The sequence below is a fragment of the Colias philodice genome, chromosome 10 (assembly GCF_061535455.1).
Source record: "Colias philodice isolate Cphi_HAF_F1 chromosome 10, ilColPhil1 Martin Lab GWU primary, whole genome shotgun sequence".
NCBI lineage: Eukaryota > Metazoa > Arthropoda > Insecta > Lepidoptera > Pieridae > Colias > Colias philodice.
The window spans coordinates 5,650,043-5,676,119 of NC_143095.1; the positions used below are offsets into that span (position 1 = coordinate 5,650,043).

At 33.8% G+C, this 26,077-nt stretch overlaps 1 protein-coding gene across 6 annotated transcripts in view; it reads right to left on the minus strand.

Moving 5' to 3' along the window:
• Positions 1 to 230: 230 nt before the first annotated feature.
• Positions 231 to 26,077, minus strand: part of LOC149485200 (uncharacterized) — a 116,089-nt gene continuing 90,242 nt past the window's right edge. For 2 of the 6 annotated variants that reach the window (XM_089699939.1, XM_089699938.1), the window contains exons 4-13: positions 20,268 to 20,314; positions 17,238 to 17,380; positions 8,098 to 8,256; positions 6,440 to 6,496; positions 5,327 to 5,393; positions 3,789 to 4,312; positions 3,484 to 3,676; positions 3,075 to 3,247; positions 2,623 to 2,992; positions 231 to 2,435 (exon numbers count right to left, since the gene is read on the minus strand). In XM_089699939.1, the coding sequence (XP_089556065.1) occupies positions 1,975 to 2,435; positions 2,623 to 2,992; positions 3,075 to 3,247; positions 3,484 to 3,676; positions 3,789 to 4,312; positions 5,327 to 5,393; positions 6,440 to 6,496; positions 8,098 to 8,256; positions 17,238 to 17,380; positions 20,268 to 20,314 (2,194 nt within the window). In that variant the 3' untranslated portion in view covers positions 231 to 1,974. The remainder of the gene's footprint in view (positions 2,436 to 2,622; positions 2,993 to 3,074; positions 3,248 to 3,483; positions 3,677 to 3,788; positions 4,313 to 5,326; positions 5,394 to 6,439; positions 6,497 to 8,097; positions 8,257 to 17,237; positions 17,381 to 20,267; positions 20,315 to 26,077) is intronic. The other 4 variants (XM_089699940.1, XM_089699941.1, XM_089699942.1 and 1 more) reach the window with 4 other exon arrangements.

The window sequence follows — 26,077 nt, forward strand, 5'->3', positions numbered from 1 at the left end:
GATGTTATTATACATATAAACCTTCCTCTTGAATCATTCTATCTATTAAAAAAATCCGCATCAAAATCCGTTGCGTAGTTTCAAAGATTTAAGCGTACAAAGGGACATAGGGACATAGGGACATAGGGACAGGGAAAGCGACTTTGTTTTATACTATGTAGTGATTTGCTTAGATTATGCGTCTGAATAAGATTAAGTGAGATGTACAATAAAACAACTTCAAGTAAATTTTGGATATATTTATTTAAAATCCATGTTTGTAGAATTGTAAACTTACATAAGGTTCATTTAAAAAAATATAAACATCGCTACAAAAGTACAGTACTGCGAAATATTGCTAAAACACAAGTGACAAAAGGGATCGTTAAAATTAATTAATTCGCAATCTTACAACAATTAAACTGCAAATAAAAATCACTACTAAATAGCGATGAAACATATAAATAATATATATTTAAAAATTAATTTCAATAAAAAGTAAAATGTAAGGAATATACAATAAATGTCAAAGAAACATATTCTATCTACAATATACAGGTAACAAACATCTATCTATTTACATTTTAATTCAGACTAGTTCATGATTGAAAATGAAATTCATGAAGAGATTTTTACATTAAACGCTATAATATACCACGAAGGGTACAATGATTTAATATTTAAGTAAATTTTAACAGCCGTTTTAAAACAATGCCAATGTAAATAAATTTCGCATTTCAAATGCCGTAAAAACATGTAAACAATTACAATATTTTTATACATATATACATGAATTAATTTTATAGATGTTACACATGAAATAAAGAGTTAGTGCAGGTAGAAATATCCGTTTTTAATATTCATTACATTTATTGTAATAGCATCGACTATTTCTAATTAAACGTTGGTGTTTTCTATAAAATTCACAACAATTGTTCTAAGGGAACGACAAAAATCCATTGACCAGGGAAGAATTGGGCGAAATTTAAAATTTCACAATTCACCTACACTACACACGTATATACATGCGAGTTACCGCATAAAGCTCTCTTAAAATTATAAAGTCTCAACATAATAATTAACCTATCTATATCTGGTATATACAATTATTGCTATTAAAAGAGCGCTCATAACGCTCTTTGTAGTCAACCTTCATTGACATTTCTACCAAATAAATAAAAATAATATTAACGAAAATAATTAAGCGAATGATGGGAATTTACTCTATACCAGAATTATATTAAGTTTCTAAATACAAGAAAGTCAAAAAGGCAATCTATGGAACAGAGAATAAGTAAGTACTTCATAAAGCAACTAAATCTAAAGTAATTGGCGACGTCGATACGCCTTCAATAAAGGGGAATGATACAGTAAATTTACGTCAAACTAATATTATATTTTACTAAAAAAGTTTTACAACATCGGCATATTATTGTTTTATCAAATAAAGAATAAAACCTTTTATTTATTTCTGATTTTCATCAAAAGGTTGGAATAAAATATAAGTTGTTGTATGATTTATGTAACAATAAATACATATATCCAGATTAATAACTTGACAAAGCGTAATAGAGGTCATTCCAAAAGTTCAATAACAATTATAAAGAAAAATACATTAACGGTTCAGATTTGAGTGTCAGTCTTATCACTAAATCTATAAATGCGATATTTATCTAGGAAAACGTTCTTACGCTTTTGTATATCTATTTGAAAAATTTGATAAATTTTGTATAGTCAAAAAATCATATAAGAATCTAAAGAAAATGGCAGATTTGAGCGTTCAATCTTTCCCGTTATCGATCAGACTACGGTATCAGTTCGTAGCGGTTCGAGCAGAATTTGTTGAATATTTTTCTAGTGGTTACGGCGTTCTTGTTCAGGAGTTTTATTTTCAGCTGATTCAGTTTCGGTATCAGTTGCGTAAGCGGGCGGCAGCGCGGCGTGCGCTCGCGCCCGCGCCGCGTCCGGGGACCGCGCGGGCGCGCCGGGCCGAGCTCAGGGACGGTGCGGGTGCGCCGAGCTCAGCGACGAGCTGCTCACCCCCGAGTCGCTGCTCTTCTCCGACACGCACGTCTCGCCGCCCGCCACGAACTTCACCACGTTCAACTTGTGGTCGGACTCGCACGTGTCGTCTCTCGCCCCTCCCGGCAAGCCGCCGGTTCGCACGACCGCTTTCTCCCCGACCGTGCCCGGGTATCTTTCGATCCTATCGCACTCGGCGTCGTCAGGTTGCCTGCGGCGAATAGATCGCTTCGCTTGGGGCGCCGGTTCGGGCGGTCTATGAGAAGGTTCTTCTGTCCGGTGGACGAGGGGAGAGGTGCGCACGCGCACTCCACCGACTCCGACGCCGGCTTCGTAACAGCCAGAGTCCCGTGGGAACTGACGTCGACCGAAAGGTGATTCTCCACCCTCAGAGCTGGATCCGCCTCCTTCTACCTCGCCATCACCTTCGCCACCTGGGAGTTATGATAATGTAACGCATAAATTCATTAGGTGTTGTCGTTTTCATTAGAGTCACTTATAAAATTGTTAGTATATAATTGTTTTCTAAGATTCCGTATTAGTAAGTAGTTAGTAGTTTTTCTGAATTTAATATCTTTGGCTATAATATTCATGATAAAAGAGATTAAAAATACTAATTACATTCAAGCTGGTGCAGCAGTTGTACAGCAGCGAGAATACGCGTTCGATGGTCAGGTGTCATTATTCCCAAGTAGTCCAAGTCAGAAGGTTCAATCTCCTTAAAAAGTTCTATATCTTCATAACCGTTCCGCGCAAACGCAATAGCGTATTCGGGCAAGTCAATCCTTCTCAAAAGTTCCTCGACGGTTCTCGGTCGAGTTTCCCACAACCTCTCCCGACTCTTGCACCATTTTAACGTCCTCGACCTAGAGGCGTCTCTCTCAGAAAGGACTTCGACGTTGGCAAACTTAAAGTTCCCAACTTTATTATTGAGTACGCCCCGCCAGATACCGGATGCGTTCATGTTGATCACCTCAATGATGTCCCCTTTCTGTTGGCAAATAACAAATTTAAGTTAGATTTTGTTTTTTAAAGTTTAAAGTTTTATCTAATATCTATGCAACAATACTCACTTTATATCTTAAAGCATCTTTTTCGTATAAATTAGGGATGTAATCGACGAGTGCTCTGGCGCGACACAGCATCTGAGGTACCAGTAAACTTCGCCCGGCTGGACTTAATTCTATGTTTTCTTCTGCCGAGAGAGATGAATGATTACTACCAGCGCGAACCAATGCCTGCGTGCCTGTACATAAATATTTTATACATATGTGCCTACACTACAATTTGGAGTAAACATAATTAAAACAATAGTAATAATCAAAAATATTAGTGGAAAGGTTGAAAGTGTCAGTCGGTAAAATATAAATACATTTTTATACATGTCGATTGGGGCATTTGGATCATAGAAAAGAAAGACAACACTTATTTACAAACATTTATATTAACACAGACAAATAGTTTATCAATAAATCCACTCACTACTGCCTGATCCGCTGGGTAGACTTTCAAAAGAGCTATTAGAACACGGAAACGCTTGATCGGCACTCGTCCGCCTTTCGGAGCCTTCGGGACCCCTTTCTTGTCGTAATCTTGATATTTTTCTTTGTACATCTTGTCTAAGCCCTCTAACTTTTCCGACTAAGTTTGAAACTCCTTCACAATCATCAGCCGACTAAAATTATACACAGAAATATTATTTGGGAAATTTTGAAATTAAATGCGAAATGAATGGATACATTTATTTATTGGTCGATTTCATAAAGTTTTGATTTCAATTCAATTACCTTATGCACCGTTGCAATATGTTGCGAGTCAGTCTCGCTCTCTTGATCTTCGTAATCTGATGAGGCAGGCGATAACGGATCTATTCCTATTCGATAGCCTGACATTTGCCTGTAACCTCTCCTGGAATCCCGCTCGGATCGACTCGATTCTATCGATATGCCCGATAATCGCGATCCTATAGACTGTATGTCGGAGGCGGCGTAATCCCCGCTCTCCCTATCTCTCGATGTTCGCAGGGGTATCACAGTGGTCGGGTAGGGTCCACTCTGTGGAATTATTAATCCTCTTCGTGGAGCCCTCGCTAAGCTTATATCGCCGGCGCTTCTCAATGATATCACACCTTCGCCTCTTGGTTCGTTTCGGAGATTAAGCGTAAAACATACTCGGCCATTTTGAAACGTGGCGGCCGGGGCCCCACCACTCATGAGGAAGTCTTCGGGGTCACTTTCATACGGAGGTTCGTCGTACCAGTGCCCCCGGCCAGATAGTCCTCTTGCTTCGTCATCGTACATGTATGTGTCGTCTGCAAACGAGTCTCCAATTAGATCTGAATGATATAACCCTTAATAATGCAAATAAAAATGTCCGTGCTAGCATAATTGCAAAAAAATTTACCGTTTAATGCCCTCCCACAAAGTTGCGGTTTCACTGACAACACTGCAGGTAAGCTGTGTACGAACATCGGAAAGCCGTGCGTGGTTGATGCAAAATATCTTTAAAAACATGCATTTAGCATTTCGACGCAAAAAAACAAAATATTGTAACTCATGATTGTGTGTGATTTCATTAAACAGTCGATTACAATAAATAATCCTCTTGAAATTGCTTCCAATAACTTTTATCGAATCAAAACTCGACTTATTTGAATGTATGATTGATGAAGTATGCACATCGAAAGCATTCCGGATGATTGCGATACCGAACGATAAATCAATGACAATATCAAAATAAGCATTCCGTCAAGATGACCAATAAATTAAGTGTCAAAACATCGTGCAAGCAACATGCTTCAAATTTATGATCTCATATGTAATTTCCATCTAGAAGCTTCGATATTTTGACCTTAACGAATACACATCGACATAAGGCAAATTAAATTCTGATTAAGTAATATCGATTCAAAATAAATTAAATAAAAGCTCAAATCAATTTTGAATTTAGAATGCATGAAAACATCTAGCTTGCAATAAGTATGTTACACAACTAAACATCAAAAATGGCCAAAATTTGAAGCAACTAGAAAACATTCAGTAGACATAAATTTGTATAATTCCATCCAAATTTTTGTTGACCTGACGAACATAAAACCCATTCAGAATATTGAATAACATTGCGGCAGTATTGAACTGAAATATTCCCCTTTATCCAAATCTAATATGGTTAAAACAATATCATTCTCAACATGTATCAATACTGTTCGTGTTTGATGTAAAAATATTTCTCTCCCCTATTCTATTTGAATGGCAAAAAAAAATATTCCAATTGATTCATAATATATTTCAGATCAATACAATAAATTGTAAAATGCATCAAATACCTCCAAACGGCCCTCGCACCCCGTCTCTTCCCATATTGATAAGGCCGTGACGAATGTCTCTTAGAATCTGTGGAATTATTAAAAGCAGTTAATAATTACGAACAGAAATAATTAGCCTGTCAATGACAAATAATTTATTACACCAGCTTATCAGTATTCGAAATGAATAAATTAATTTTAGAAAACATCGTAGGCTACAACGTATGCAAATTATTTTCAGAAACGGATCATTAAGAAATAATAAAAATAAACCAGTATGGATATGAGCGTGGGTGTAAAGGCATCCCGCTAACGAGGTGCAATACAAGTAAAAACATAAATAAAAAGATTTTCACAAAACGTTTCGCTACATCGTGAACAGGACAATAAATATTCAAAGGCTGTAAAACGACCAATTCCACGTAAGTAGAAAAGTATTGAAGACATTAACTTAATTTATGCGTTTTTTGTTCGTGAGCGAACGACTTTATACTATTGAATGCGGTCTGTGTAAAATTTCTCATTAAAGTAATAAGAAGAAATTGTTATTTTCATTCTAAATTGTGTTTTTGTTTGTACTCACAAGTATATAGAATCATTAATTTTATAAATAGAAATACGAAAGATAATAAGATTATAAAACTGATGCATGTACTTCTTATATATTGCTCAAATATATAGCGTGTAAATATGCTTAGTAAAGGGCTTCAAAAGTTTTGTATTGAAGCGGTATAAGTTTTAACAGGCTTCGTCGAGATTAGGGCGCGATTAGTGAGAGTCCCTGCTCATATGTCTTTATTCGGTTATCCATTACTAAATCTCAAACGTAACTTTGTAAGCTGGGAAGAGTATATTTTAATTTGAAAAGCTTATAGTTTATAAAATCATTATTTCATTCAAATTATGTTTTAATTGTTTTCCGGAACATATAATATTCATCAAGTAATATTCTTTGAATTCATTTTTTATCATTCAATTTCTACGTAAAAACCATAAATTTATTTGAATTTTAATAAAGACCTCTTATTTGCATGTAATTTTCAGTTGACTATAATATTTCAGAATATAAACCATTTATTTCATATTATAAAGAAAATAGAGAAATAAATTTAAAATAAAGTTTTAACGAATTACCTCCTCTTGCTCTCTTGCCAGTTTGTCTTTTTTCTTCATAGCTTCTTGAACTTTTAACTGCAACAAGCACAATATTTCTTTTATTTTAACGTTTATGAAAAATAAATCTCGTACAATTTTGATAAGCGATATAAAATGTTTAACAATATAAAATAGTAACGTAAAATAAAAACGAATAAATAAGGCATTTCATGTTTTTCTCGTTGAGCAAACAATTTATAAATAAAGTAGAATACAGTACTACAACGCAAAAGCATTGTTTCCGAACTAAAAATTGCGAAATAAATATAAGTATTTTATGTAAAATTTATTTGCGTTGACATGCTGGATTGATCTATTCTTTTCACGAAGACGAGTGAGGCAAAAAATATATATTTATGTTATTGTGGGGACCACGACAAGTGAAAAGAATAATATTAACTGTTTACTCGTACATATACACATTACACATGCACTCACAATTTCATAATTTCTAAAAGCATTTGGAAAACAGATCGTGCTGGATTAAGGATTAGGGGCAAAGGAGATTACAGTTTTAGGCCCTTCGCTCATGGAGCTACTCAAAAAGAACTAGTCACAAACTCAAATTACTAACGAGTTGCCTGAGCGTCACAGCCCATACCAGTTCTATGGAGATTCGCACACGACGCGACTAGTTACTAACTGGTGAGTAACGCGTTAGCAACCAATCACGCGCGACGCGTCGTGTCGGTCTCCACGCTACTGGTTTCCCGGGTTTCTTTGTTTTTTATGATAAAAATGAACGAGCAAACATTGACAAGTGACTGAAACCTTATAACTTGAGTAGCGTTGTATGCGAGATACAATTTGTAACTGGTTTGTAATCGTAATTACTGATTAGTTCAGTCATTTTTGAGTAGCTCCATGAGCGAAGGGCCTTATAAACAAATTATTCAGATACTTCATGGCAATGGTCGACGAGAGAATGAAACTAGAGCAATACAATCAGAATGCGGTTTAACATGTAAAGAACGATCCATTTTATAACAGTCTCGACGACAATCATACTCACTCGCCTTCTGCGTCATATACTTTTATATTTCATGCATCCCAAACTACAGTGCAATACGTGCTGTGCAATTCACAACCTTATTTTACTTATAAATACGAAAATTATGAAATAACATTTGACATAAATATTAGATAAGCCAAAATCATATATGAGAGCCACCTCCTATTCTTTGAGCATTCCAAATGTAGAAAACCAAAATGTAGACGATGGAAAAATTTTGAATTTTGAATTCCTGTTATGACTCTGTTGGCAAAAATGTTTCACTTTTAAAACAGTGTACATCTATGGTAATAGTGATCTGCTTTTTATTTTAGCATACATTTATATGCATCGCAGTGACTATGTGCTTTGCCACCCAGAGTATAACAGAAAGTTTTCCTGCTGAAATTTTGAATATTACTGTGTATTGTGTTTGTTTTATTTTTTAAATTAATAAATAAACTACCCAAATAGTTTTCTTGTCATTTAGGTAATTTTTCGATACAAATTTAACTCTCATTACTAAGACAAAAAAATTTAAACAAAAGCAGATAAATGAATTGACATTTACACATACTTTTCAAATCTTTTAAAACACAAACACAGTAATTTGTAAATACATCCGAGCAGGAAAACCTTGGCTCACCCTATGTATAGTTTCTTCAAAGGTGTTTGGTTGGGCGGCAGTCATTTGAAAGAAGCGGAGGCGATCATAGTCTCTAGGGTCAACCATGGACCTTAGAGCCGTGTCTGGCCCAGGTCCGAGACCCAGGCCACTTTGTAGCACGCTGTCCGGAGTATCGACCTGGAGGAAATTACTTATTAAAATTACTTCACGGCTCCAAAACTATGATGATGCATCCTTGAACAAAATAAACATGTCAGATAATGATAGGTTTTTTTGGTAGAAATTCCCATTTCAATAAAAATTAATAGCCATAAAATAAAGATGATTAATTAGAACTCTTAAAAGAGTTATTGTCGCTCGTGAAAAATATAACGAATTTTTCATAACAACGAAAAATATTTTTATATTAGATAACAACCATAACATGCGAGTATGGCAAAATATATTTTTAGAGCTTGTATTAAAACGTCAACATAGGCGATATTTTAGAAAAACGATCGAACTTTAAAGTTAAACAAAATTTTGAACATTTATCAACATCGCCGTTTCGACATCGACATTTTTCGGTAAAATATCCGAAAATATCAAAAACTCTTTTAAAGTTTAGATTTTCGAGTCACGATAAAGTTATTAATTGTTCAGAAATTTAAAGTTTTGTTCTTTTAATTATTTTACAAATAAATTGAAGTATTTACTGATTTTATAACTAAGAAACTTTTATTTCTTACGCTGCTAGGTTAAACAAAATATAAGGATAGTAACTACATTTCAAGGAGTGTTATATAGCATTTTTTAGCTCCAAAAACTTAGATTTTTTTGGGAAGTAAATGACGTCACAGGGATCAGCTAGTCATGAATACTTCACGTTTTTCGCTCCCGGTATGTTGTAGAAAGATTGCGCTAAAGGAGCGGCCATTGTCGGACTTTCGTATTATTCCCTTATCAAGTGCGAAGTTAATGGGCTAGCTTTGTGCGGGCTATGATTAATTGATTTGTCCCAACAAAATCTCATTGTAATGCAAATATCCTTAGCTTTTTGCAAAGCGAGTGATTAATAGTGGAACCGATCTTTTGGCTATACTGTGCACTGCTTTAAAACTTTTACAAGCGTGAATTAACTACAAAAATACTTTAGCCAATAATGTGTTTGTTTTTATAAATTGAATATTATATTATTTGAGAATTTGTAATACTGATTAATATTGTCTTGTAGGAAAGCATATGAACATACTACTGTATTATATTATAACTAGATTTCCGCCCGCGGCTTCGCCCGCGTTTCAAAGGAAAACCCGCATAGTTCCCGTTCCCGTGGGATTTCCGGGATAAAACCTATCCTATGTGTTAATCCAAGTTACCCTCTATATGTGTGGTAAATTTCATTGTAATTGGTTCAGTAGTTTTTACGTGAAAGAGTAACAAACATCCATACATCCATACATCCATACATCCATACATCCATACATCCTTACAAACTTTCGCCTTTATAATAGTATTAAGAATATTAAGAAAGATTAAGATATTAAGATATTAAGAAGTTAAGACTGTTTGAATATTATAACTATGTAGATATAACATGATATAACTAATCATGTCACGGATTGACAGGAAACCTTACACGAATTCGTATACAAATTGATTTTCTTGGAATCTGCTAGATTTTTTTACTAACTAATAAATTATATAGTTGGATGGAACGTTACAATTAATTTTTATAAGTACATAACAATAAACGACATAGTCATAGTCGAAATATTTATATGTACTAGTTACAGAGGCGGCTCGTGACAAAATTTTATGGGTGTTCACTTGAAATAAAACACTGAAAATACATGGTGTAAATCAGTACAATTTATTAAAAAAAAAATATAGGTATATAGATTCCGGGATTCAGGGATTCCGAAGACTCATCATGCCCCCATAAAGCAATTTGAAATGCACCACAAAATACGACACAATCTATTACCCTTCGTAAAATATGTCTGTTTTCATCGACACGGTCATTGAACTCGCGTATTGACTTTCGGTACCTACGCGGAATCTAGTGCTTTACGAATGTCTTGTCGTCCGATAGACGCCAATTGCAGTTCATTCAACAAATGGTACCGAGATTGTGAATGTTTTTTCATCTTGATTGAAAGATGAGCTAAGTCGTCAACGCCCGTTTCAGTCCAAGCACTCTCACCTCCGCCGGCCGCGCCCGCTTTAAATAAAAGACACGGAAAACAAAATAGTTTGTTGCTTTCATCACAACCACACAACCACGGTGTTTTCACATATTGTTCAGATTTAAACACACGCGTATATGTTTCCGTTTTTGTCGTACATTTTTGCGTAAGATCAAGTTCAGGCCGTGGCGGTCCCTTATTAGCTTTACATTCAAGCCGAATTTGTAACGTTTTAACACACTTTTTAATGAACGCCACATTATAATTATTGTTCATTTCCATCAGTCCCCGGAATCACAGACACAATAGATAATCTATTGTGTCGCGCCCCGATCGGGGCGCTCGGTGGTCAATGGGTTAACACTCACAAGTAATACTGATAACTACAGGCTATTTCAACACGTATTTTATAATTTTAATTAGAAAATTGCATGAATCGCGCGCGTGCATTGAAGTTGACTCGAGTTGTTTATATTATAGAAGTGGAAACTGGCAACGTCGCGCCGCGCGCGCAATCGCTGTCCTGCCGGGCGGTAAAAACGAACCGGCAACGTTTGCGGGTGCGGCGCTCCAAATTTTGCTACTTTTCCATAGAAAATCTTTTGTTTCACGCGCAGGGCTCTGGCAAAACCCTCTCTTTCACTCCTATTGGATTTCGTATTAGGAAATGTACTAAATCTTTTTTCATTGGAGCGCAATCGTGAGCGCTCCGCTTCGCGCGTTACATAATACAGTAGGTATTAAACAGGTGTATGGGATGATGGAATGATGGATATATTCATTGGACTTAACAGTAGTTTTAAAGATTACGATTGATTTTAAATAGTAATAATTAATGTTAATAATTAAATTAAGGAGTATGATTTTATTATAATTATTTATGGGAGTTCACTGCACCAGCGCTCCTTAGGGCAAGCCGCCTCTGACTAGTTACCTTTACTTTCATAATGTTTATATATTCTAACATTTATGTTACAATTACGAATGTTAAATTTCTGAGCTATGTGTCCGTATCCTACAATGAACAACCTCGTAGACTAGCCAACTGAATAGCAGATAGTGTGAACACAAATACAACTAAATTCTCTATCTAATTTTCACAGACGTTTCAATACAGTCGAAGGATTGCCGTTTTTTATCCTTCGTTGAATATATATTTTTTACTGAATTTTGCAGTTTAATCTATACTTATACTTATACTTATTACTTATTACTTATTACTTATAATATATAATATTATAAAGAGGAAAGGTTTGATTTTTTGTTTGTTTGTTTGTATGAATTGAATAGGCTCCGAAACTACTTGGCAGATTTGAAAAATTCTTTCACTGTTGGAAAGCTACATCATTTCTGAGTGACAAAGGCTAGGTTTTATCCCGGAAATCCCACGGGAACGGGAACTATGCGGGTTTTTTTTTGAAAACGCGGGCGAAGCCGCAGGCGGAAAGCTAGTTAGGTATAAGCGAATTTTAAAAACAGTTGCAGGCACAGTATTACAATATTATTTCCTACAGTAAGGAATCGCCTTTGATGTCGCGCGATGCCGCCGCCAGCGTAGGTACTTACGCTGCCACACGAAAATACGCTAGGGTTGCAACAAATGGGAAATAAAACAATTGTGATTATTAATATTATGATGAAATCATTTATTCATATGTACATTCAAAATAATTGCGATTATTAAATCTGATGTAATTATTTTTTCATAAATATATAATTACAGAATACAGATATTGCACTGCTAAATATTATTTACGTGGACACTTTATTTTTGGATGTTCTTAATTGTATATTATACCATTTAACTAAGTAATGCATTCGCATTGGGATGTACAATCTGATTAGAAAATAATGAGGACAACATATACATAGCTTTGATTTTAATTCAACAGATACAATTAATACAATCTTTCTGAAATATTGTTTCCTTCTGGGATTTCAATGTAGATTTACATCCGTAAACGGAACAGTTTTTGCGCGTCATAATAGAATATGTAAGTACCTATGTATAATAAAATTATTACACAAAAAATACGACTGCGTCGTCCTTTCGCGATAGTTAATGCAAACTCAGCGTGATTGCATTAAGCGGCCCGCGTCGCCCGACCCCCCGCCAGTTCCCCTCCGTTTCTCTACACAAGTACATTCGTCGCCATACTGTAGGATGGTAATACTGTGGTTGCAGGAATGTACGTTTTCCTTCATATCTATTCATTATAAACTTTTTAGGTCCCTTAATTCGAGTTCAAAGCCAAACCATACATACACTATATTTACTCAGCTGTGTTTAAATTAATACAAACTTTAATATAAATGCAAAACAGACGGATATACTTCTACATACAAAGAAAGTAATCTGTGTCATAACGTTGCTATGAAAATATTACCACAGTAAATGTGATAAATGCGTCCCGAGGTAAACTTTTGTAGTTGCAAAACTTTAATATCGCCTTCATTTTGTCGTTCCAGATTTCCTTTGTTACCTTTGTTGAATGATAACCGCGTTTCTTATTACGATGTTATACAATTAAATGTGTGCAAATTAAAATGTTAGCTGAATGTTACGAGATTTCAACAGTATCACTCAATGTTTTGAATGAATGAATTGTTGTTTAGGGTCGTTAGTTTTGTTTATATTGAAGTAATTGCCCAGTTTATCTATACTTGGATAACAATTTAAGCCTAATTGATGGAATAATTAAACAATAACTTAAATGTTCCGAATAATTGTTATAAAGTATCATAAAACAGATTTAGTTTACGTAAGTTAACTTTGTTTGTACGCTACCTATGTGCTAGTTTTGTAAAAGTTTATAAATCCTGAATAATATATCTCATAAACGATAAGATGTTAAACGAATACAAGACACCAGTCACTGGACGGGCCATTTTGCTTATTGATTTCTCATTAACAGCTTTTTCGACCGAGGCTTTCATTAATTTACTATTATTGCAGCTATCAATTCTGAAGAACATTATGTTCAAATAACATAAAACCATGTTTACATAGAGGAGATTTGTAACTTCTGTAGTTTATTAATTTAAAAACTAATATGAATTGTAAACAATATTACCACATATTACTTTGCACAAAATTGTTATATCAATGTTATTGGAGAATCAAAAAGGTACATTTTAATTGTTGGATCAAACGCACAATTTGTTTCGTGATCGGATAAATGAACGCTATTTTTCCTGGTTGTTTCGGTAAAATAGAAAATATTTTACCGAAAATAGAAATAATATTGGTGAGTTATGTGTCAGCTAGAAATAAAAATAAATATATAAACCTGATACGTTTTGATTAATGTTTTCAACACAATTACTAGAATTTCGTCCTTATTAATCCATACTAATATTATAAATGCGAAAGTAACTCTGTCTGTCTGTCTGTTACTCAATCACGCCTTAACTACTCAACCAATTTGCATGAAATTTGGTATAGAGATATTTTGATACCCGAGAAAGGACATAGGCTACTTTTTATCGCGGGAAATAGGATAGGTTTTATCCCGGAAATCCTACGGGAACGGGAACTATGCGGGTTTTTCTTTTCCTGTGCGGGCGAAGCTGCGGGTGGAAAGCTAGTCACTTATATTTTCAGTGGCACTTTACATATATATATTATATGATATATTTCAAGTCCTACAGAATACTCAGGGAATTATTATTGAAGAATGCAATGTAAACAAAAAGAGGAAGACAAAACTGTGTGTAATATACATTGCATATGCTTTACGAGTAGGAAATGGGTAGGTATCTTATCTCTGTAATCGGTTACAAATTCATATGACCATATCTATTGAGTGATCTCCTACAACAAAACGGGTGTAACAGCGGACAATAGTGTTATCGTTACAAGACCTTAGTTACGAGGCGCATAATGTCGGGAGCCACGCAGCCAATATAAAGTTTTATTACCTATATCGTGGATCTACAGCCATAATGCTTGAACAGTATCCCGCAAGACGTTAGCTACAGGGCAAGGTGCCAATGCGAAAATTTAACTTCAACATCAAGTAGTACTATAAAAGTTTTCCGTATAATAGGCACATTGTATATGTCAATAAAACCGATTGCCAAGACCATTTAGGGATATCGTCTTTTATGTTTTTGGGTCTTACTTTATATTCTCGTGTAGTCGTATGTAAGAGTGGGTAGCTATTCAGGTATACTATGTTACTATTTTAAACTATATTGTCGGAGCAAATTCGATAAAATAGTTCGAGAACAATACCTTGAAAATGTTATTTCTGACAGATTGTATGTGTATGTAAAACCTATTAGCTTAAAGCTTTAATATCAAAGTTAAAGCTCTTACTTTTTTTTACTTTGGATAAACTTAATTTAAGATCATCGTAATATAATACTAGAGTATTTTATAAAGAGTGACGACTATTTAAGGTCTATTGTATTAGTTTCTATCGTAGGTTGATTTTTGTGATATGCATTAAACGTTATTATCAAAACACCCACGCGAGTAGAGACTGGGTGATAAATAAGCAAGATTTATGGTAGTAAAGGTTTACTATTACATATAATTATATCGACTTTGTACAAATAAATATTCGTTATGATTACATACACAATATTTTACACTTTCATTTGATGTGGATATTTATCCACATCATACATTAAAAACTATATTTGACTTGTAATTTATAAAAATATAAATTACAAGTCAAACATTGCTTCAAACAAGCCGCAATTCACACACACATATGGACACTATATACTTTGATAAATAGTAAAATATATAAGTCTACAGTTTGTTCGGCGTTCTGTATTTTTTCCGCATTAGCTAGATAACACCAATTGGATACCCATAAAGCATTCCTAATCCCCTAATCACAGCTGGACAAGTCCCGCCAATGGCCGAAAAAAGCAACTCCTGACAGAGCTAATCCTAAGTGCAACTCGGCCGATAAGGATTACACTCCCGCCCTAATGGCCTTATCCCTTCTCCCAACAAACGACCATAACTCAGACGCCGTCTTGGCTCAGCCGACTTAACTTTGGCAGCCGTCATTTCTCACTCGCACGCGGCGACGTACCCCAACGGTAGATTAATAAATATAGGTGGCTGGAAAAATGTAGCACTTAATTCGAGCGAGATGAGTTGCGTATACGTTGAGTTCTTCATATTTATGGCCTTTCTTTGTGTAGCTTGATACATTCCTTTACTTGGGTTTATGGGACTTGTTTGGATGAGTTCTGTTCTTGTTTCGGCTTATGAATTTTCGGTTATGTATATATTAATGGAATACCTAAAATACCTACTATTTATCCATTACAACTTCACGTAGGTATTGTACAAATAAAATAATTTTCAAAAAGTAAGTATACCATGTTGAAAAAAACACGTAAAATACCCAAATACTACAACAGCACATCTATTTAGTTGCATGTCAGACTTAAAAGAACATTTTTCAACAATAAACGTTCCCAATTAGAAGCATTACATGTACAAACGCGATGTCGCGAGCGAATTCACTAGCACGCTTATCTGACGTGTGCTTTCTAGTGGCATTCAAACTCACGGCCAGACGACTCTCATTACAACCATAGTATAGTCTCTAGTCTCTTTATACTATGTTACAACGGTGTAACCGAATCTTAGCGAGACATTTTTCATACGTTCCCTTTTACCCTATGCACTATTGTCCCCACCGACGCCGGTCCTTCTTTGACAGACACTCATAGCAATTAGTATGACGCCACTGACGCGTCGCTACGTACGAGTGACGTGACCAACATTTCGAGATTTCGCTTTATTTTTATGCGCGCGGGTTAAATAGATAGGCTATGTTATGTTAGAGTTTATTCCAATTTGTATGCATATATTGGGAGCTTGATAAGACGTTTTTATCTGGAAGTATAATCGAATTGGCACTTTTATTTCCTTGAAAGAAATTTCCTCTTCAATGATATTGCAAATTCGACTTTATGTTTGAGTATAAAAAAATTGAATGTAAGAGACATTTAAAATTAAATTTTATCGCATCACAAAAATAGTTTTATTTGTAAAAATTCAGTTCTTAATAGTTTATTACATATAACTTAAAAAAATATAAGCTTACTTGATGATTGATGACACTATTGATTTCTTAACGAAAGTATGATTTTCCTTATGATTAATATGAAATTTCTACTCCGAATATAATTGATAATACTCTTCCCAACATACTTCATTCCTGTCCTACGGATTGCGATACGAATATTCTTAACTTTTATTTTTAACCTTATGTTGTTTTATGGATTACCATCATATTTTATCAGAAAAGTACATATGCATTTCGAACTTATTAATAAAATATTGTCATTCAAAGTTTTACTTTATAAATGATAAATGTTTAATGGTTGAACCTCATGAAATCTGTGACCATAAAATATATTACATACTTATATCAAATGATAAATAAAATTAAATATAGAATCGCTGAAAATAAAATTTTGATATATTTAAAGATAATGTGAAAAAAACCACACGTTAGTGCCACCATATATTTATAATACAAAGGTAAATGTGTAATTTTATGTTTATTAAATGTATATGAATATTATATTTATGAATATTATATTTTTATTATTAATCTAGATCCTCATATGATACATAGTACATACATGTTATTAAATATAATCAACTATGTATTATTTAAGCTCTGTCTTTGGAGCCCTTTGAGTTAGAATCATGCTCATTTGTACCACGTGTTTTCGTAGAAATAATAAAATATGCAGTACTCCAATGATATCATACTTCTGGGCTAATTTCATTAAAAACACGTGTCACAAAATTAGAACATGCTCAGTTGTGCAACGCTATTCCATCTAATTTTGCACACACTCATTCGAGTAATTTTATAATGCTTCTTACCGTATTTACCTTTAAATATTACATTTAAAAAATCATTAGTTAATTGCTTATATTATATTACAAATTATTATTCATTACTTCGCATATATTTTTATTTATTTGATATAAATACTTACCCTTTGAGGTGGTAATGTTTGACGAGGACTGTGCGTGTGTTTTGGAGAGCATGAACCATGCTTTTCCTTCCTGTGTGACTTCAAGCCACGGAGCAGTCTTGAAAACGTCGTCACCTTCTTTTTCGCGGTACCAAGGCAGTTATCTAAAGAAAAAATATGGTGTGTACTATTATTTCTTTACTTATAACTTGAACAAAATTGTTAAAGTATAAAGAGAAACGAAGTAATATACACATAGACCGGACTCTCAGTGGAGTTTCGTTTGCAAAAATCGCGGACCTAAATCTGACTTCTGATATATATTGTATAGGTCCCAGACATCCTATAGACAGATGTTGCCAACCAGTTTTGTGGTCCCCCTGCCCGCACCCCGGTAATTAAATATGGCATACAAAGAAAAAAATAAAAATTTCCAAAACATGCCGTGTGGGGTATCAATTGAAAGAGCTTATTGAGTAGATCACGAATATATAGCATACTATATACATTTCTTACACTTTCTCTAAGATTTTTTAGAAAATTTACGAAAATGGTCCATTTTTGAGTTAACTTTAAACCACTATAGATTGAAAACTCATGAATATATTTTTTAAATTATTATTTTAAATAATTAACAATAGTCCATTGTTTACGATTCAATATTTCGTATAGTGAAATAGTTGCATGGGGGAGTGGGGGGAGCATTCAAAGATGGCGAGTATATTTTCAAGTTCATATAGTATATAGTTATTTTCATCAAATCCACCACATAGCTCACTTATATTATATTACGAACTATTGAATCATAAACAATGGACTATTGTTAATTATTTAAAATAATAATTTAAAAAATATATTCATGAGTTTTCAATCTATAGTGGTTTAAAGTTAACTCAAAAATGGACCATTTTCGTAAATTTTCTAAAAAATCTTAGAGAAAGTGTAAGAAATGTATATAGTATGCTATATATTCGTGATCTACTCAATAAGCTCTTTCATTTGATACCCCACACGGCATGTTTTGGAAATTTTTATTTTTTTCTTTGTATGCCATATTTAATTACCGGGGTGCGGGCAGGGGGACCACAAAACTGGTTGGCAACATCTGTCTATAGGATATCTGGGACCTATACAATATATATCAGAAGTCAGATTTAGGTCCGCTATTTTTGCAAACGAACATCTCCTTGGAGCCTGCTCTAACAGTCTTCTCTGTCATAATATTATTAAGAAAGAAGAGCCTTTTATTTGTGCACAAGTTTATATTATAAGTACTTCGAAGTTCGAACTGTAGAACGAAAATCATTTAAAGCACAGATTATTATAGACCGGGAGATACTGACACAAAATTTCGAGTCATTTGTAACAGGATGGCGGTTCTACAGGGTTCTTAGTACGCAATGACAAAAAGAAAAAACCGGCCAAGTGCGAGTCGGGCTCGCGCACAAAGGGTTCCGTAGCAGCAAATATAATAAATTACAGTTAAATCAACCTATCTCAAAAACTATAAGAGATACTTTGATCAAACCAAAAATCGTTGAAAGAGTTAATTAGCATGCATCACCTCTATTTTTTTTAGAATTTTATACCCCGTAGTTATAAAAATAGAGGGGGGGGGACATACTTTTTACGACTTTGAGAGCTGATATCTCAAAAACCGTTCACTTTAAGAAAAATGTTTTTTAGAAAACTTTATATCATTTTAAAAGACCTTTCCATTGATACCCCACACGGGTATGTACATCGAAAAAAAAAATTTCATCCCTCAGTTACATGTATGGGGGGCCCCACCCCCAATTCTTTTTTTTACTATTTAGTGTCATATTTTTGTAGCGGTTCATACAACACATATTCCCATCAAATTTCATCACTGTAGTACTTATAGTTTCCGAGTAAATCGGCTGTGACAGACGGACAGACGGACAGACGGACAGACGGACATGACGAAACTATAAGGGTTCCGTTTTTGCCATTTTGGCTACGGAACCCTAAAAACGATGGTGTGAACGCTGGTACCGGTGGCTTAGTCGCGTGGGCGTTAGTCGAACTCGTCGGAAAAATAGCGAAAGTCAAACGATTTGTAACACAAAAATTTTAGAATTTACCGATAGCCCATAAAAAAGAAGTAGGCGGTAGTGTCATGCCATACTTTTCCGGTGTGACTTACAGCCCGCCATACCGACGCGAATGTGTTGATTTAAATAAAACAATTATTCAACCATTTGTATCAGGCTAAGTTTTGCACAGATAACCATCGTCGTGCAGCCATTTACGAAAATCGCCATGCCATACTTTTCGGACGATTCCAAATGGTCGCCATACCGCCGAAAATCTGCAAAAAATTTTTATTTCGCCAAACTTTTTGTACCAGTATTGCATTTGGATTTTTGGAGAGTATTTGATAAAATGTGACCATTATTATATTTGCCATACTTCTAGTAGGGGGAAAAAGTGCTGTCATACTTGAAAAATTAATTTAGTATTAATTTATATAAGTGAAGATTTCCAACACCTAGATCTTTGAAATTTTGTATTTATATTCGTTGATCCTCAAACTTACAGGAAAAATAAGTGCCATACTGTTACAAATCGTTTGACTTTCGCTATTTTCCGGCAAGTTCGACTAACGCCAACGCGACTAAGCCGCCGGTACCAGCGTTCACACCATCGTTTTTCTTTTTGTCATTACGTACTAAGAACCCTGTAGAACCGCCATCCTGTTACAAATAACTCGAAATTTTGTGTCAGTATCTCCCGGTCTATTAAACTTATTTTTCATTGTTGTTTTCTTGACGTTGACGTTTCAAAAGCTTTCCATACTCTAGAATCTAGATTAAACGGCTTTGAATATTTTAGCCTACTTCTCGAATATAAGATCCAAAGTATTTAAAATCAAAACTATTATAGACATAAAAAAAACATACATCTGATTGACATTATGTATGAATTTTTATTTAGATAAAAAATATAAGGTTGTCTGAAATTCTATTTCAAATGACTTAAGATTTATACAAAAAACGTGGAGACATTATAAAATATTGAAATACTTACCGCTGGGAGGGAATTCATAAAAGTATGCAGATCGCGGACTCAGACAACTGCAACAAAAAGTTAACTTGTTCAAACTATTGTCTACGCTTTTATAAAATTAAAAAGCTAAGGAGATTTTAATACTTTAGTAACTTTGTAGCCTGGGCATTAAACCGTAGTTAAGGAAATCGTTTAAACACAGTTTTATGCTAATTATTTAATGCTATTCTTGACAAGTCTACAATCGTTGTAGCAGCCATTTTAAACATATAAATTCAGACAAGATTAATATCTATAGTTCAGTGATCATTAACAATTTTTGTTTAAACTTGTTACGATAATTGTCATAAAAATCATTAAAATTACATCAGTTTAATATGTTGTAAAATTTAAGTTACCTTTAGCGTTTATATTCAGAAAAAGTCCACAAATGAACGTTGTGAATCGACGCTAAAACAATTCTATACACACGTTACAGTCACATAGGTACTCGACGTATGTGGTTTACCAACGCAGAACGAGTTTTCCTATATCGTTTATTTAAAACCCCTATTAAATTTGGCTGAAATCGATTCACATAGTATTAAACGGCTTATAAAAATTTACTATGTCATATGTGCTTGTATAGAAAAAATATTTCAGTAACATTTTAGACTGCTATGAAAATACCCGTTGTAAAAAATAATATGCAATATATTTTTCACATCATAACAGTTTACAGCAGTAAAAATTAACTGAAATACCTACATTATATTCTTTTTAATGGTAAAGATTATATATCTCACAATCGTAAATTTTCCCATCATTAAAAATAATTGTAAATAAGTACTTTAAAAATATTGCTTGTTATCTACTTATCTTCTTGATCTGAGTAGAATTTTTATAAATAAAAAAATTAAAGTCAAAATGTCCATATCCAATGAAGACAAATCCGAAACATTTAATAAGTTCAGATATTCTTAAGCTAAAAGATAATATACAGGACTTTCTTTATGTAGGTAGGTATTTGAACTTATAGATTAACCAAGTAATCAAACCAAATTATCCCAATAATACTAATATGAACTTTTGTGGCTCATGACTTTTCAGCTTTCAGACATATCAAACAATATTTATCTGAACCGAATAAAAGAATATATTCAGTTTATTTATACCCACGCCGCGAAATATGAGTTTCACATAAAAAATAAAAACTCATTCGTAATTAAATAATGACGCCTGCTGGCTATGAAAAAATGCAGCTCCAAAAATTAAATTTCGGTATATTGAGTTATTAACAATATCCCACTAATGACGTTTGTGGGTAGAATGAGTGCCGGTAATGAGTGCGTAAATTTGTAAAGCGGGGTTATTAAATTTCGCGGGGGTTTATATGATGTGTGTATGGGGACGTAATTATTACGCACCTGTCGTACTTACTACGACGAGCTGTTTTACAAAGAAGGCCCTATTAAAATTTTCACGCCTTTTAAGAATATACAATACGCTAGCTTAAAATAGTAATACCTTGCTTATTCATAAGATATGAAATATATTTAATTAAAGCCACACGATATAGAAAAGCCGCATTTAATAAAAGCAATCAATAGATAAAACTATCAGGGAACGTAAATATAGCCACTGAACAAAAAAGATAAGCATTATGAAAAATCCCACCCAGTTACAGTTTACCTTGGGCACGCAATAAACCTATATATAGCTTGTGGTATTAAAGTATTAAACAATGTATTCGGATCAAACTATATTCCACAATGGGCCATAAATCAACACAAGTCGTATCGGAGCATGCAACGATGCAATGAATATTGATTTTGGGACCAATTTAGTTGGACGAATATAAATTAACGGGAGCAATCATGCGTATGCTTTGGAGGTGAAAGACATTGAAGGGTTCTAGCCTTAATTTATTTATGTATGAGATCATAAAACACAAAAAAAAATCAATAAATATATAGGAAGGCAAGCGAAAAAGGACGTTCTTAATTAAATTTAAAAAAATAAACTTTATAAGTCAACTAGCTTACCGCCCACGGCTTCGCCCGCTTTGTCTAAAACCTAATAAATTATATACTAAAACCTTCCTCTTGAATCACTCGTTCTATTTAAAAAAACCGCATCAAAATCCGTTGCGTAGTTTTAAAGATTTAAGCAAACATAGGGACATAGGGACAGAGAAAGCGACTTTCTTTTATACTATGTAGTGATAACTTATTTCTTTGTTTGATTCCTATTATAGGGCTCAAAACTATCCCGGTGTCAATATTATATTCATTGTCTTTCTCAAATTTAACATTTGCAAATGGAAAAATAGGTCAATCTGCTTATCTTAAAATAATCATAGCAGCAAAGCTTGAATTGAATTCTGTCAAAAAAATAGTTACCTATACATTATTAATCTGCATTTTCTAATTACTATTCAAGCATCACTAGGTAAAGCTGTTTACGCATGGTCAGCATAAAAATAGTCTAAGTTATGCTATAGACTAAATAAACATCAAATTTATACCCGGTGAATACAAAATTTGAAAACGAAAATAAAAGCGTATTTCTGAATAAGCAAAATAACAAAAACAAGACGGAGACAACGGCAATAATATTAAAATCGCTTAGTGAGATACGTTCAGATTTGCGAGTCAGACTTAAGAAAACTTTCTGTTTGAGTAGCTCTTGGTTTTCTTGAGATTAACGTAATTTCAAATTCAGATACTAGATTTGTCTTCTTAAACATCAAACTTTATTAGAAAGTTGTTCAACGTTTGTCAAGTGATATGAAAACATTTGTGGTTACTTTGTCAGAAAATAAGGTCCCTTGTGAGTAAATTTTTAAGTAAGTACTTAATAAATGTAAGAGATACATCTTAATCTTAATATCTTAATCTTAATCTTAATACTATTATAAAGGCGAAAGTTTGTAAGGATGTATGGATGTATGGATGTTTGTTACTCTTTCACGTAAAAACTACTGAACCGATTACAATGAAATTTAGCACACATATAGAGGGTAACTTGGATTAACACATAGGATAGGTTTTATCCCGGAAATCCCACGGGAACGGGAACTATGCGGGTTTTCCTTTGAAAACGCGGGCGAAGCCGCGGGCGGAAATCTAGTTTGATAATATATAAAGGATATAATTAAAATACGAGTAGATACAGAGTGAATTAGCTTGTTTGAGCGATATCTTTAATCAATACTTCCCACAAAAGGGAAATGTATGGTAATGACAAACTTTCGTTGATTACACTTTTTTTTCAATAATTTAGGGATAAAACATTTTATGACCGCTTCTAAGTAACAGTGATGATGAGAAAATAAAAATTTACTACTCAAGATAATAAAAAGCTGTAACATACATAAACTGTATATTGTCTGGTATTAAAATGTAGGGTAAAGCAACATAAAACGAGATTGAGAATCATGTCTATAGAATAATGGCTATAATATAATATTATGGGGCTATGTTACAGCTACCGCACACACTGGGTGGCATGCTATGTGTGTTATGATCGAACTATTCTTGGCTATAAGATATGCCTGATGTAAGGTGTATTAGTATCACGAATCTATACTTTCTTGTTAAAGATTAAAACTGAAGAATTCGGGTTTTTGAAAACGCTAATCTTAGAAAATTCTGGACGATTTCAGAAATTATTTCATCGTTGAATATGTAGGTAGGTGATCTCTAAGTTCTATAGGCTAAATATTGTACCACGGGCGAAGATGCGGCGGACAGCTAGTTTTTAATAATATTTATAAAACAAACATATAAATTATCTTATAAGTGCTTCCTCCATTATTCTAATGAATCATACGTTAAAACTACAGCGTCTGATATCACAAACAAATTGAAATACTAGTCCACGATAATTGCCACCAAATTTATTTCAATATTATGTAGCAGTAGATTTATTAATTTAATTCATTTCTACACTACGCAGGATAAATCCTACTAGATTGATAAGCTACAAAGCGACTGCATGCAATCTCAAGTGTATAAGATGAGAGACGAGGTGCTAATAAGCGTGTGTTATTATCTAGAATATAATATGAGCTTCAATTGAGACTAATCTTAAGCTGAGTCGGAGTCTGCATAAATTATAAGAAAATATTAGTATTTTAGTTAATACGTGACTTTATTAATGTGTATAGCTCTCGTTATACATGCAACTGTAGTGAATGATGGAGGTGTTGTTTCTACAATGAAAGGGGTGGATGATCGATCAGTCTACTAGACTCGGCGGCTGTTAGGCTACAAAATTAAAAAGTTATATTATGCAGTTATTGTTGAATACTATACAGGTACTTGGAAGGTTACAATTAAAATAAAATATTCATATCCATGGCGATACCTCAATTTCCGTCAAACAAAGAAAAAATAAGATCGAATTCCAAGACTGAATAAATATTTGTCTTTAAGTGTAGCACTTAAAATATTTCCCATTTTTGAGGGTTTGTAAAATAATTATAAAAATATTAAAGGAGGAGTATTTAACAAATAACTCTCATAACAACCAGAACCCGCAAACTATCAAAATCATTGTACATTACCGCGGCGTCATTTCAAACATTCACAATTATTTTAGTGTTTAAATAACAGAATTTACAGCGACATTTTTGAATTCATCAGTCGATTGTTGGGCTGAAGCGTTAACCACTTTTAACGGTTGGGTCGGTTAATTGCTTTTAAAACAACCGACTATAACCGGTCCCAATTTAAACCTCCATCGCTAAACACAACAGATAACATGAACGGAACGAAGCATTGCGCATTTATGCAGGCACTTAAATAAATCCACTGAAGTAAAGGCGGTTTCACACTAACAAATAAATTTGCTACAAATATTAAGATTAAAGAACTAAGATTATGCTCAGGGAACTAATTTTCATGTTCGGGATACTCCTAATAACAATGTTTTATTTGGAAAATGTTCAATTTTCTTTTGGAAAAAACAATGATTCGCATGGAATTTTCTTCAGTCAACCTTTTTGCTATTTTAATAAAGGATAACCCTTTCAGAATTGGAAATACTTTTGAAAGCTTATCAGATATCTATTTGGATCGGAGTCGCTCAGAAAAAGGATCAACCCGGAAAAGTTACGCGGACGCTTTCCTTTAATTGCATTATAAAAAAATAATCATTAAGTATAATTGAATGCACGGCCTTAGTTCATGTTAATAGATAATATTCAACATACAGTTAAATACAAAAATATTATTTAGTCTCGAGACAGGCTCATTTATAAGTGTTTACAATAACAGATTATATAATCCCCACACTTATTCAGACACCTATTCTTTCCAGACTATTCTTAGCATATAGGGATATAACATTCCCCAGTATGTTCGTCACTTTACATACCGTGAATCTAAGGTCCCGTATCTTCGCTGGCTGTAATCACACAGCTTGTTAGTGTATTCCCTCCACGAATAGTGTTAATTGACTAACTGAGATACGTCGAACTTAATATTTGCGTCTACAACTTGTATGGCTCGATCTAAATGACTGATTTAACTAATAGTAGAAACTTCTAGTAAAATAGTTTGCGGGGAAAGCATTACAGTTCTAACATATGACAATCTTTTACACTATTAAGGATTTATAGTTTATACGTCCTCCTACCTCCAATTAATTCAATCATTGTATACTCCTGTCCCAACATTTTATTACATACCTATGTATTAGATTACCTAATCTAAGAGCATATTTCTAATCATTTTATATAGCCTAGTATTATATTAGTAGTCGAGTATGTTTTAGCCATAGTTTTAGCACGGCCCTCATTCGCAAGACGATGTTTCTACAACGGAAAGATAAGCTTTAGGGCCGAT